This window comes from Delphinapterus leucas, chromosome 17 (genome assembly GCF_059928025.1).
Source record: "Delphinapterus leucas isolate spDelLeu-1000000601 "Yukka" chromosome 17, BTC_Dleu_Yukka2, whole genome shotgun sequence".
Taxonomy (NCBI): domain Eukaryota; kingdom Metazoa; phylum Chordata; class Mammalia; order Artiodactyla; family Monodontidae; genus Delphinapterus; species Delphinapterus leucas.
The window spans coordinates 14385425-14400047 of record NC_143145.1 but is presented as its reverse complement, the minus strand read 5'-3'; the positions used below and the strand labels follow the sequence as shown (position 1 = coordinate 14400047).

The window sequence follows — 14623 nt, the reverse complement described above, 5'->3', positions numbered from 1 at the left end:
GGCATAGTAGCTGCTATGTAGCAGTCAGTAAACTTGAGGTATTATTAGTAATAAAATAATAATCTGGGGGAGGGAGGGATGGCTCCCAGAACCTATACACTGGTTTTAGTATTCAAATTAAGCAGGCCAAGAAAGCAGAGCCCTACATTGATTTACTATACTAACTCCCTGCCTGACTTTGGACAAAACCTATAATGTCTTTGGATCTCCGTTTTCTCCAATAAATGAGAGAATAAGGATAAATAACCTCAGTTTAAAACTTTTGTGATTCTAGTAGACGATCTGTATTTTTTCTCTCCAATCTTCCTTTCAGCGGGCTTATCAAAACGTTTTGTCTTTGGGCTTCCCTGGTGGCGCAGTGGTTGAGAGTCCGCCTGCCGATGCAGGGGACGTGGGTTCGTGTCCCGGTCCGGGGGGATCCCGCATGCCGCGGAGCGGCTGGGCCCGTGGGCCATGGCCGCTGGGCCTGCGCGTCCGGAGCCTGTGCTCCGCAGCGGGAGGGGCCACAGCAGTGAGAGGCCCGCGTACCGCAAAAAAAAAAAAAAAAAAAAAAAGTTTTGTCTTTTTGTATAGATTAGCGTAAGTGACATTTATTGCCAGATGTGACCTTTTGTTTTAGCACACTGTAGAATCCCAACGTTAATATCACTTTCGATAAATATAGATTTCGGGTGAGGAAATGTTCTAGCTCAAGAGAACTTTAGCTGTTGAGGCTCTTTCTCTTTTTAGACTCTCGGTCCGTGGGCTATTACTCACCATTGGCATTCTTTCCCAGTCTCACTTATGTCACCTTCTTCTTTCGTGATCGCTGCTGTTGATAGCCACCTACAGCTTCTAAGTTCCCCACTCGGCCTTCCCTAGTGGTTGGCATTGCATTTGAGTTGCGCTTTCTTGCTTCCTCTACTTTTTGAAATTTAAAAATAGAAAATTAAAAAAAAAAAAAAACCCACAGTCTTTCACATTGGCTGAACCCTGTTATTCATCCAACAGATTTTCTGGTGAATTCCACAGTATAACGTATACGGTCAGAAATCTATCAGTTCAGAGGAAGCCCTGTGAGAAATGGACAAACAGATACTTTTATTTTGACTGTCAAACGCACAATCAGAAATGGGCGGCAGCAGCCCGCAAGAGGCGGCTTTGGAAAGTGAATCAGAGAATCAGAATAGCTCTCAGCTCTGCTCCTTGACTTTTCTCCTTACCTGTCCAACTTTCCTGAACCATCGTGAAGAATAATTGGGTTGGGGCTTCCCTGGTGGCGCAGTGGTTGAGAGTCCGCCTGCCAATGCGGGGGACACGGGTTCGTGCCCCGGTCCGGGAAGATCCCACATGCCGCGGAGCGGCTGGGCCCGTGAGCCATGGCCGCTGAGCCTGCGCGTCCGGAGCCTGTGCTCCGCAACGGGAGAGGCCACAACAGTGAGAGGCCCGCGTACCACAAAAAAAAAAAAAGAATCATTGGGTTGGTAAGAGGACTCTTTTTTAAGAGTCTGACTCTTGCGCTATTCATACCAAAGACAGGTCCTGGGAAGCACAAAGACTCTTCATAGATCTAAGGAAAATTATTTCAGAAGCCGCAACTCACATCATAGCAAACATACTAAACTATGGCAACTTCCACATTAAATATAATTTTATTGCTGGCAAAATTTTTTGAAGATATTTTTACAATTTTGCTTTGGAAAACGGTTGGCTACAAGTAAGTGATTTAACCTATAATTGGCTATTAATTTCTCAGCAATTATCTTAGCATACTTGGGAATTATTAAATTAAAACCTAAATCCAGCGTATATATTGCTTCCAAAGGAAATATTTTTGATTACCAAATCAACAATTAATGAAGTTAACCCAACATTACATTTTGTAGACCTTTAAAATTATTTTCCGTTTTGTAGTTATCCTGTTTTGAAACCAGTAAATGGTTTTCAAGGTCTCAGACCTTTTTATCGGCCCTTGAAAAGCTGAAAGGCCCCAGGCATCATACCTTAATGACCAATGGTTAGAAAACGCTCTGTCTGGGAAATCCTAAGCTCTGAGGGCTTCACTCTTGCCTTCTTCAAGGAATAAGTGCTGTTTGGGGGACATTTCTCTAAGAAAATACAACAAGCTGGCATATAAATAGCACTAGTTGCTAAAACAAAGAGAAACCCCTACCAAAAAAACAGAGTAATTGGGGGCAGAATCCCTGGGTTTCAGCCATAAGTTCACTGGGTGACCTTGAACAAGTGCTCTGTGGCCCTTTTCCTGTCCCCAGTAGTACTTTTCCAGCATATACTTCATCTGGCCAAGGGGGAAGGCCAGGGCCAGCAGTTGTAGGAACTAAAAGATATGCAGAACCATCTCAACTTAAGAAAAGCGTCTCCCTCACACATTAAAAGCGAGGCACCTTTTAATGTCTATATTCAATATTTTGCCAAAATGAAAGAAGGAAGGGAAGGGAGAAGAGAGAAAGGGAGGGGAAAAAGGAGGAGGAAGGACTACACTGTCACTGCACTGTCATACTTGTGTTTAAAACACTACTGATCTTTGATTTCAGTGCAGAATGACAAGTCTGCCTTCTCCAGAAGGAAAGGCTTTCATATGAGATTCTCTCAGTACCCCATCCAGAAGCCGTCTATTATCTAGTTTCCCTTGGTGAGGGGCAAGGACCATGAAAAGAACACAGATATCAGAATCAAATAAGTTGTATTCAAAGCTAGCCCTACCACTCATTTACTCAGCAGTTCTCAAAGTGTGGGCCAGGAACGCCTAGGGTACTCTGAGAGCCTTTCAGGGTACCCACAAGGTCAGAACTATCTTCATAATAATACCAAGATGTCATTTGCCCTTTTCACTCTCTTTCTTTTCATAAGTGAGTTTTTCCAGAGGCTATGTGATGTGATATCACGACAGACCGGACACATATACACAGATATCAAAATCCAACTACCTTATGATGATCTCTGACAATATCTGAATTGGAATCTCCTCCAAATCTTTTAGAAAACTCCACTAATGGAATCTAGCTGAGAAACTGAAGGAAGAAAACTATAATATATAGTTCTTCTTCACTCATTAGTGAAGTTCTTCACTCATTAGGCCCTTTTCTTTCTTTGACCAAAGCCTACAAGCTTTTTGCTCCTTTATCAGGTACTGTGTCCTTTGATTTAATTTTATTCATCCCCCAAAATGAGGATAATTCCAATGAAGTATTCCCTGACTTTCGATGTACAATGGATTACTAGAGTTATATTTATTGCTCTGCCCTGCAGACCATGATACTCACCTCTCTGCCACCATAGAAAGCATCAGAAACATCATTGTTGTTGGAAGTTGCCTCAAGGAGCCATTACACTATGGAGTGGATGGAAAGACATATTTTAGGATAAATATAATTTTGCTCACTTATTTTCGTTCTTTGAAATTGTTTAAACTAGGCCTTCTTAAACCTCTTATCACTTCTTACTGGACAGAAATTAAATGTGTAGACATCATTTTTAGACTGACGAAAAAATAAATATATAGTATGCAAACCGTGAAAAAAAAAATCCAACCTCTCCTAGTAAGCCAGACATTAAAGATATTTTCACAAATGTAAATCAATGCCACTCTTACCTCTAACTTTTTTTTGTTCTGGAAAATATAATTACTTTTAATTTTTTTAAGGCCATTTATGTTCACATGTCATGGGGTTGTTCTTTTTAAGTGAATTAATAAATACGTATTTTTAAATTCCTAAGTCTTAATGTCTAACATGGCAAATCTTGATAAATATAAACCGCATTTCAAAAGTTTATTGGCTTCCTCAATAATTTCTAAAAGTACAAAAGGGTTCTAAGACCAAAAAGTTTGAGAATCGCCGTATTGTCCAACAGTAACTATCATTTATTGAATGTGTCTTTGTGCCGGGAGCTATGCAGAGCACACTAAATTCTTCACCTCTTAATCTTTGCAATAAAGTTATAGAGACGTTAAAAACAGACCTTGCTAGCACGAGGTCTCACAGCTGGAAGTGACAAAGATAACCACGTCTTTCTGACTCCAAAGCCACATTCTTGATTAGTGAACAGTACTCCCTCACAAATTCACTCTCTGTAACTTTGAAAAAGTTATTTCGCTGCTCCAAATCTGTTTCCTTACCAAACATGGGCAGAGTCCTGCCTCCCCTGCAGAAGAGTTAATATGCATCCAAGCGCCTAACACAGGGGCTAACACCAAAGAGACCCTTCCATCCCTTCCTGTCCTTGACATGTTAGACCAACGAGACTCAGCAACTTCCCTTTTTTCCCTCTAGATGGTCTTCAAGCAGACAGAGAGGCTGACGGCACAGAAGGAGTTGATGAAGATATGATTGTGACCCAAAGTCAGACCAACTTCATCTGCCCCATTACACAGGTACTGTTTTCTCCTCCTTCCCCTGAAAGAAAAAGCGATTCACTTCATAGAGGCAAAGGGTTCCTGTTTGCTTTCTGACTTCATTTCATGTCTAGAGTTGAGGAGGGAGGAAAGGAAAGGGATGAGAGTTGAAGAGTATACCTGGGAAAGAGTTTTCAGTCAGTGATGCCCTTAGGGATCTAGGAATAAATTCCTGGCCCACAGGCCAAGTGTCATTGGTGCCACTGGTCTCCCTGCATTTTCTGATGTGGTCATCTGCCCTAAGAGTTATCTAGAGCCATGAGACGGGGAGGTTAAACCTCGGAAGCCCCAGGTCTAGGCAAACATAGTGCCAAATAATTGTTGGCTTGGAGAAGTTACTGGAAGCTGATCACTGTCATTCCTGAAAGCCTGATGTCTCCTTGATTGCAGTTGGAAATGAAGAAGCCAGTGAAAAATAAAGTGTGTGGCCACACCTATGAAGAGGAAGCCATTGTTCGCATGATTGAGTCCAAGCACAAGCGGAAGAAAAAGGCCTGGTGAGTTGCCACGGGAAGGGAAGTGACACCTTCCCAGGGGTGGTCAGTCCGAGGCTGTGCGTTCATGCTGGAGGAAAAGGCATTTAAACTTCTCCATTGAAGTCCATTCAGCCGGAGGGATAGTGTCAACGTGGAAAAACAGGACATGAGGGAACAAATTAGTAATCTGTTCAGGAAGAAACTGAAGGAGCTTCAACCACACCTTCAGAACACGAGAAAAAGGGATTGGATGTAATGTTAATCATTAGATAATAGGAATTTTTATGAATTTGTGCTGGAGCCTGAAAAAAATAGAGAACTGTGATACCGAGAGATTTCTTTTCCCCTTTCTGTATGCACTTACCCAAACAAGAAGGAATGGTTAAAAGAATAATTTTTTTTTTCTTTGCATCCTGCAACATAGGTAGTTTGTTTAAAAAAAATATTAAGTCATCATCCTAAGATAAGAATTCGTATCCAATTGGTCTTGATGATCAAGATTTGATTGTCCGGGAAAACCTTTCCTATCTTTAATTACGTAAATAACTTCCCAAATGGTTTAAGTAAATTCATGGATGACTGCAATGAGGAAAAAAATTTTAATTGGAATGTTTAGAGAATCTTTCTTTTACATATATATTTCTACCCCTTTCTCTCTCTCTCTCTCTCTCACACACACACACATGCACACATGCTCCAACTCTGGAGGACCATGGCTCCGTTCCCGTAATAACCTAGAAGCCTGAGCTGGCTGTAGCCTAGCTTTGACTTGGTTGGCATTTCTTATGCTTTTACCACAGATTTGTCGAAGGAATGGAGTTGCACTGTGACCAGTCCTCAGTGGACTTGTGATAACAGGTCCCTTTGATGTGTGGCTTGCTTCTCCATCGCCCAGAAGTTTGCTGGTCCAGACCTAGAACTGGAATTCCCCACCACTCCTCATCTGGGCGTGGACTTAAAGATAGGGCATTTGAGACTGCAGATACCTTGATGGTCAGTCAGTCAAGTAGCTTGCCCTACTTATTCCAGAAGAACTGCCTAATGATTACAAAATCGAGATTGTTTGAGCACATTTTTATCTGTTTTGACTTTCCAGCTTACAACTGAGATACCATATTTCCCTAAGGAACCTTTCATTTTCCCTTGTGAGTGTAATTTTCTTTGTTTCTGGACTTCTAAGGCTACTTTTTCTCCTTTTTTCTATGTTTAGTCTCTGAAAAACAAAATTTTAATTTGTTGACATAATTGCTAAGAATAGGTATTCCCAGATAGTTCTATGTCACAGGTCTTCTTCCTTAAAGTTTGTGACATTCTCCTCGAGTCAGATTTGAAAAGGGCAGGCACTGATACAAAAGCACATTTCTCCCAAGTCCCAGGATGGCTGGGAGCAACTCCCAGAGCAGGCTCACATTTAAGTGCATCTTCTTGATTACATACTTTGATTTTGTAATGTCGTTTGCCTTTTTTGAATTGTAAATGATGTTTGGAAGCACTTGAGTAACACCCGTCATTTGGAAAAGGTGGGTATTTTTCTGTCGTACTTCTATAACTTGGGTGCAGATTCCGCAAACTCTGCAGGTTCTCATAGCTTAGTTAAGAACAGATAAGTCCAAGTGGAGGAAGTCTGGAAGGATTACAGCGAAGGTACTATGTTTGCTGGACCTTGAAAAATGAGAAGGATTTCAGCGAATGGTGAAGAAGACTCTTTCTAGCCAAGAGGCTCGCCCTATTCAGAGTCTGTTCCCCTTGGGGGATAGTAGGTACAGCAACAGTTACTGCATGTTAGCGGGTGATTAGAAGGATGCTCTGGACAATAGCAATAGGGGAATGGTGTATGTAAATTCTCTCTCTATTCTGTACTCATTGTAGAGGGTGTTAAATGTCATGATTTCATTAGTTTCCGCATCTATAAATTGATGATAATAGTTGTAATTGCCTCATTGGTATGTTTGGAATTTGAATAAGATATATGTAGAGCACTTAAAGTACCTGTCACATGGTCAGTAAACTTTATCCCCCATCATCATTATCCTCATCATCATTCTTGCCACCATCATTCTGTAGGCATGAGAGAACACTGCAGGGTTTTGAGGGAATAAGGCGAGTCAACCTGGGTTTTAGGAAGTTACTCCAGTAGCAGTTCAAGAGATGGATGAATAAAGGCATGAGGTGAAGATGTCAATTCAGACGCTTTTGCAGTAGATTAAGTTACAGATAATGAGAGCTGGGATTGAGGCAGGAGTCATAGGTGGAGGGAAATGAGGAGGAACACGATCGTGGAGGTACGATGGACAGAATTTGGGAGCCGGAAGTTGAAGGGAACAAGTGGAAGGATGACTGACATTTCTAAACTGGGTGTCTAGAAGGATGGCGATGTCATGAGCCGACAGAGAGGTCGTAAGGGGAACACGTTTAGGAAGGAATGTAAGAGGCACAGTTTGGGTCATGCTAAGTTTGAGGTCCTAGCAATACAGCCATCTGGAGGTATCCAGGAGGCACAGAAAATGTGGGTGTTTGAGCTCGGGAGAGAGCTCTGAGTGTGAGATGTTGACTGTAAGGTTATTGATACAGAGGAGTCAGGGCAGCACAGGTACAGCTCTGGACCAGATGTGACAGCCAGCTGAGAACCCCCAAGGACGGGACCTTGGCCTGGCTCTGAGCAACGCGAGGCCAGGATCCAGCTCTGCTCTGCTTACCGCGTTCCCCCAGCACCTAACATAGACCCACAAAAAAGCATTCTGCCATTTTCAAAGGGCAATCAAAGGAAGAAGACTCCAACCCAGCAGTCTGAGACGTAGCCAGGAGAGAAGGGATGAATGATAAGCAAGTTGGGTATCACAGGAGCCAGTGCTGGAGTGCCAGGATCTTGAGGATGAGGTACATTGTATTCGGCAACAGGTTAGAATCCAGGGCCTCTTCAAATCCTACTCCAGAGGTTCCTGATTAAACGCGAATTCGTGTTGTTTCCCAGGACGCATGTTAGGGCGAGGAGCAGTTCTAGCTTCCCCTTGTTTAAAAATGTCTATGACACATCCAGTCTGAGAAATCTCAGTTTTTCCTCCTTGCTGGTTCCAACTATGTTTTGTCAGACAGGAGTTCCAGTTACATTGTGTTACTGGCACTGACCCCATTTTAAAGTCTCCATTGTTGAGACTTTAGCCCTAACTAAATACAATAGTTAGAATAATTCCTTAAAACACATCTCTTAATAATCAGGCTGTTTATTATCTGACTAATAAAGCTGCCTTATGATTTTCATATTAATAAGATATTTCCTGTTATCCATAGTCATTTCTTTCCTTTTCTGTTTAAGAACAGAGGCTATATTAACAAACAGTCACATTTAAGAGCACGGAGAGTACAATTAAGTTGAACAGAAAGGTGTCGTTGAATAGCAGAACTCCAGCCTTGCGCTTGGAGGCCCTATTTTAACCATTTACCAACAAGTCCATTAACCTCTCAGAGCCTCAGTGTCTTCATCTGTAAAATGGAAATAGCGACATCTCACAGAATTTCAGGATCAAAGGAACAGTGGGGAGTTCCAGTCTAGGTCTGGACCAGCAAATTTCTTGGCAGTGGAGAAGCAAAGCACTCAGGAGAAAGCTCTTTTTGGACTATAGCGCGCTGAACAAACAGCAGTCGGGTTATTGAGGTCAAGACTGTTCATGTTTGTATTACTTACCTCACTGCTTGGTGACACATTAGTTTAGACTCAGAGGATGTAGGATAGAGTTACACTCTGTGTTTAGGTATGATGGGAATCCATCCCACTCACATTTCCAGACCTGCTTTCTAGAGCTTGGGCTGGACTTTGGAATTCTTGGGGCCCAGATCCAGGAGCTCGTCAGACCCAGAATCCTGTACTTTTGAGCTGATGCTGAGGCCTAGGGTCCCCAGAGCCTCTGGGACCCCCTAAGACTCGGTCCCTTCACTCAGCAGGCACTTACACGCTTGCCCACTGCTGCAGTGGAATGTTCTGCCCCGTCAGTGACCCCAGTTCAGGACCCAGCCTCTCCTTCCAGGCCTGTAGGTCTGACTCTTTCACAGTAATGACACGAGAGCTTAAGACTGTGTGTTGCCACGCCTATCTTGCTCACCAGGATGTCGTGGGGATGAATGCACTAATGCTTATAGAGTGTTCTTTCTCCGGAGGAGGAGTGCCCTGATTCAGTATCATGTCATTATGACCTTGTCTTCTCCTCTTTAGTTTAGAAACTTGTGTCTGTTTAATTGAGACGGCGTGAGAAACAAGGTTCTCCTGCATCGACCTCTCCTCTGGGAAGCCTTCCGGGAACCCCCATTTGTGCTGCACAAGGTGCCCCGCCCCTGTGCTCCCACAACGCCTGCCTCCTGCCAGCATTGTAGGTGGGCCCGGTTCTTCTCCACAAGGTTCGAGAGAGAACAGAAGTTGTACCCTAGAGCAGGAACCAGCTTATCAAGCACCTGAGTGAATTCCTGGACCGTTGTTACACGCATCCTTCTCATTCTCGCAGCAACCCTATGCTCTGCCTTCCTAGAGGAAGAAACTGAGGCCCATTAATGACATCAGTTGCCCAGAGTGTCACAGCCAGGAGGCTTGAGCCCAGGTCTTTTTCACCCTTGAGCCTGTAGTTGTGTCTTTAGGCCATCTGGCTCCCGTTGGGAGGGCCTTTTGGTTAATGCCTCTGTCCCCTGGGCTGATACCCTAAGTGAGCTCAGACCTCTTTGTGTGACACGGGTGGCCCTGGGTTAAAGTGCACGCCAGCTCTGCAACTGACTGGTGTGGTTAATCCCATCACACATTCTCAGAATGCTCTCATTTACTGACTAAAACCACTGATGTCATCAGGAAGTCCTCCCCACCTCCCTCTCCACTTCCCTAAAGCAGCTTATTCACTGTCTGACTATTGGTATTAAAGACTTTGTTCTGTGAAGCGGGGGGGATTACAGCCTGGCAGTCAGTGCGAATGATCAGTGGGTTGATGAGCATTAATGGAGGGTCATCCCAGCCACCGACTTCAGGTTGCATTTCCATGTCATGGAAGTTGAAGTGATGAAAACTGCCTTTGCTGAAGTCAGGAAAGTGTCCGTATCCTTTTCATAATCTCACCTTATTTACTTTCATACTGAAAGAAAGAATTCACTTTGAGACAGCAGGGTGTTATAAACCAGTGTAAAGCATTTCTCAAGCACCTCCAATCCTTCCCCTAACGCAAAGCCAAATCATCATACCTGGGCCAAATCACCCCCATCGTCTTTCATATGATTGCCTTTCTTTAATCACATTTTAACACATGTCCCCAACCATACAGGACACATTTCAGTATTTTGAATATAAACGTTGTTAGCAAGCATACTATTCAGTACATTGATTAATGCTCCTCTAATATAAAGAGGCCTTGGTCCAGAAATCAAGACCAAGAAAAAGTGTCACTTTTGTGTTGAACTGTGGAGCTTTCTACTGCTGGACAAATTAGAGCTCCCATGATCCGCTTCCTTCCCCTTCTGGTTTATAGCGTTTGTCTTGAATTTGTTCTTTTTGATCTGTGCTTTTTGGAGGGCTGTCTCAGATCACTGGGCCAGAGCTCTGTGTGGGGCAGGAACCTACATTTGTATTTTACAGCTGGGTGCTTGGAACTAGCACAGGGCCAATCACATAAGAGGGTCAAATGAATGCACGAATGTGCGCCCGTCTGTGTTGGAGGTATGCAATCTATAGACAGATCAGCAACTTTCATCAGGAGACTGGTGACAGTCATAGGAGATGGTGAAGGGAATGAAAGTTATTGAGCACTGTGTTGCCTGGAGCCCCGTGAAACTGGGATTCTGCCCCTATTATAAGTCTGAGGACACAGAGGCTCCAAAAGGTAAAGCGAGTTGCCGGCGGTCTTATAATAAGCAAGTAGGCAGTGGGGTTAGAATTCAGACCTAGGTTGGCGTGACTCCACAGCTGGGCACTCTACCAGAGTCTGGTTCATGCTGAGAAGAAATCAGGTGACTTCATCCAGCCCACTGCCTTCAGAGGAGACCACATGTAAACAGAACCGTGACTCACCCACTGATTTCTGCAGCCACAACTTTGCCCCTGAGTCCCCATCAGCCCACTCAGTCTCTCCACTGGGAGGACTAGTGGGCATTTCAGAGGCAACATGTAGCAACCAGGACTCCTGCCTGACTCCATCCCATCCCGGCTTTCCTGTTGTTTCTATGGAGATGAAGGGTATCACCAGTCCCCTTCGGCTCGGGCCAGACTCTGCACAAAGCTCAGCTCTTTGCTTTACCCTCCACATCGGGTCCATCAGCAAGTCCCATAGGTTCTATTTCCGGTTGTATCCCAAGGCTGCTCACTGCTACACCCTCATCCAAGCTGCCCTCACTCTGCTGGCTGCTGCACAACCCCCCCCTCTCTCCCCTGCTTCCCCTCTGCCTGTGTTCTGTATTAAACAGCCAGAATCACGTTTTCTAAATGTAAGCCAAACCCCATCCCTCCCCTATCTCCACCCCTCCATTGTTTTCACATTTAAAATAAAATCCAAAGCCCCACACGCCCTCCAACCAAGTCTCCAAATGCCCTCCCTCTTGCCCTGGGCATTCCAGCCACACTGACCTTGTTCTTACTCCCGGGCACCAAGCGGCTATCCCCTCGACTTCTACACGTGCTGCTGCCCCAGCCCGAGCCTCAGAGCCTCACGCAGCCCTTGTTCTAGATAAGACCTCCCAGTGAGCCTTGCCCTGACCCCCTCTAGATAAGCCCCTTAGCTCACACTCTCTCCCTTGACCCTGCTTTTTAGCCTTTGTAGCACTTAATGCCACGTGAACTCACAGCAAGCATCTATGCAGTTGAGTTAGCGAAGATCTCTCTCCCCCACTGCAAAGTGAGTGCTGTGAAGTGGGCATTGCCCTGCCCCCGGTGCTGGACAGGCCCTGGCTCAGTGAACAAATGACCCGGTGAACAAATGAATAAGTGCATATCGGTCCTGATTTTTTAAGTGTGCTCCTTTTTTGGTAAAATGTCCTCACGTAAACACTACTCAGCTGTAAAAAAGAATGAAATTTTGCCATTGGTAGCAACATGGATGGACTTGGAGGACGTTATGCTAAGTGAAATAAGTCAGAGAAAAACAAATACTGTGTGATATCACTTATCTGTGGAATCTAAAAAATACAACAAACTAATAAAACAAAAAAGAAGCCAACTCGTGGCTCTCGGTGGGGAGAGGGAGGGGGAGGGGCAAGATAGGGGTGAGAAGAAAAACAAGGGGTTATTATGGGATTATATGAAATCACCTGTGAGAAACTTTTGAAAATTGTAAAACACTATAGAATTTAAAGAATCTTTCATTCAATTAAAAAAAAAAATGCTCTCACTTAAATTCTTCCATGTGAGAGAAGTTTATGCTGAAGGCATTAAGGTGAAGCGGCCTGACTTGATTTTCTCATCCCTCACAGTTGCCCGAAAATTGGCTGTAGCCACACAGACGTGAGAATGTCTGATCTCATCCAGGACGAGGTGCTGAGAAGGGCGATTGAGAGCCACAAGAAAAAACGTCGTCAGTCTGACTAGGAAGACCACCTGCCTGCAGGGAACTCCGCAGCCTACCTCCTACCCCAGCCATCTGTAGAGAGGGATGCTTGTCAAAGCACTTCGACTGGCTGCATAGCATACTTTGGGGTAAAATTGAAGGTTTTAGTGTATTTGAAAGCCTTTTTCTATGTTACACTAAACATTCAAGCATATTATATTGTTTATTTTTAAGTGTTTGCAATTTTAAATAAAACTTTGATTATCTGCGTGTGCCCTATCCGTGCGCCTCCCGAGGTGTAAATGCTTCCAGTGGTAAAGCCTGGGTGGTGCCAGGCTTCTCTATTTCTAATCCTTCAGACTGCTTTTTATTATAGTTTTAACAAAAAAAATGTCTTGCAAGGCATGTTTGAAATGCAAACACATAGAAACACCCCCAACTGCAAGCATTTTCTATCAGGATAGTAAAGAATAGCATGAGGGTGTAAAGCAAAGCCGGCTTCCTTACCTATATTTACTCTGTATATTGACAGTTCCAAATATGTAAATGCTTTTGTCATTCTGATGGGCACAGAATGCTCCAGTAGCTGGCTTATCAGTGCGATGATAATTGATGCCATAATGGAAACTTCGCTGCAGCCTGCTGAGATCCTGAAGCGTCATCGGAAGCAACCACATCCTGGCTGTTCTTGGCCTTGCTCCGTGGCTTTCGGTAAGTGGCTTCAGCCCCGTGGGGCTGGGGGGTCTTCAGCCACGACATAAAGATATTGAATAAGATGTTCTGCACTGTCCCTTCAGCCCCGAAAGTCTGTAGACTTATGACCAGCAGGGTCTTTAAATTGAATACCGTTGATTTATATTCCATTTGTATAAAAAGTGCTAATCGATTCATAGTCTACATAGCAGCCTTTTATCAACTAGAATAATCAATTAAACCTACCAAAGCATACCCTGACTACACTAGGAAACCAAGAATAACTAATAATGGCTAACATTTATTGAGCACTTACTGTACACCGGGTGCTATTCAAAGCACTTTACATATATATTAACTCCTATAATTTTCACAGCCCGATGAGAGAGGTACAGTTATTATTCCCACTTTATCGTTCCCACTAAATGAGGCACAGAGAAGTGAAGTGACCCGTGGAAAGTCACAGAGCTAGTAAGTGGCTGAGCTGGGATGGGAACTTAGATCATCTGGTCCCAGGGTCTGGATTCTATTTTTTTTTTTTTTTTTTTTTTTTTGCAGTACGCGGGCCTCTCACTGCTGTGGCCTCTCCCATTGTGGAGCACAGGCTCCGGATACGCAGGTTCAGCGGCCATGGCTCACGGGCCCAGCCGCTCCGCAGCATGTGGGATCTTCCCAGAGCAGGGCACGAACCCATGTCCCCTGCCTGGGCAGGCGGACTCTCAACCACTGCACCACCAGGGAAGCCCTGGATTCTTAATCGTATGCTCTCCTCCTCCCTATCGATTTATTTAGAATCTAAAAATATACTCAGAGTCCACATTTAAAAATGGAACCTTTTGTAAATAAACAAGCATATACATGTTTGTGCAAAAAAAAAAGTTCACTAAAATGCAGGAAGTAACTGGATTTGATATCTAATAGGCAGTAAAGGCCATGAAATAATAACACCTTTGAGTTTCAAAGCATAGTCTAAAATGGAGCAATTAATTTTGAAAACACTTTCGTGAAATTCAGAAAGGAGTATGACATTCAGTTGTCTACAAACTAATTTTGAGTTTCTTAAGATGCTTTACTTGAATCAGACTTCCAGAGGAAATGATTATGTTTAAGACAGAACAAACATACTTTTCATGGAATGTGGTTCTTTTGTGAAATAATTTGTTTCCTAAACAGATAGGGGTAAGCATGAAATGCTTGCCCAAGGTTGGATTTGCATTTTCCCCTACTCTTTCTAAAGAGGATTCCGGAATATTGGTGTGGACACTGATATCGGTTAGAAAAATGCAAACACCATTCTACTACGGAAAAGGTATTTGTATCCTGTGACATTTTTCCTTCTTTAGTCTCCAGAAACATATACTTGTCCAGCCAATTAACGAATTTGAAGTTTTATATAAAACTTATTTTTATCTTTGAAGATTCACCATTTGGTTGTCATTATCAATCTGGTATATTTGTTAAATTACCATTACAAGAGTTTTCCAAAAAAGTGAAACCTTTTCTTCAAATGAAATCGTATTTGTCTTACTGAGAAACCCAATAATAATATGACAGCTGGA

General features: G+C 43.5%; 1 protein-coding gene across 4 annotated transcripts in view; it reads left to right on the top strand.

Moving 5' to 3' along the window:
- NSMCE2 (NSE2 SUMO ligase component of SMC5/6 complex) overlaps positions 1–12637 on the top strand; it is a 224373-nt gene extending 211736 nt beyond the window's left edge. For all 4 annotated transcript variants that reach the window (XM_089898732.1, XM_089898731.1, XM_022554106.2 and 1 more), the window contains 3 exons: positions 4272–4372; positions 4784–4890; positions 12298–12637. In XM_089898732.1, coding sequence (XP_089754858.1) covers positions 4272–4372; positions 4784–4890; positions 12298–12412 — 323 coding nt within the window. In that variant the 3' untranslated portion in view covers positions 12413–12637. The remainder of the gene's footprint in view (positions 1–4271; positions 4373–4783; positions 4891–12297) is intronic.
- The last annotated feature ends 1986 nt before the right edge of the window (positions 12638–14623 follow it).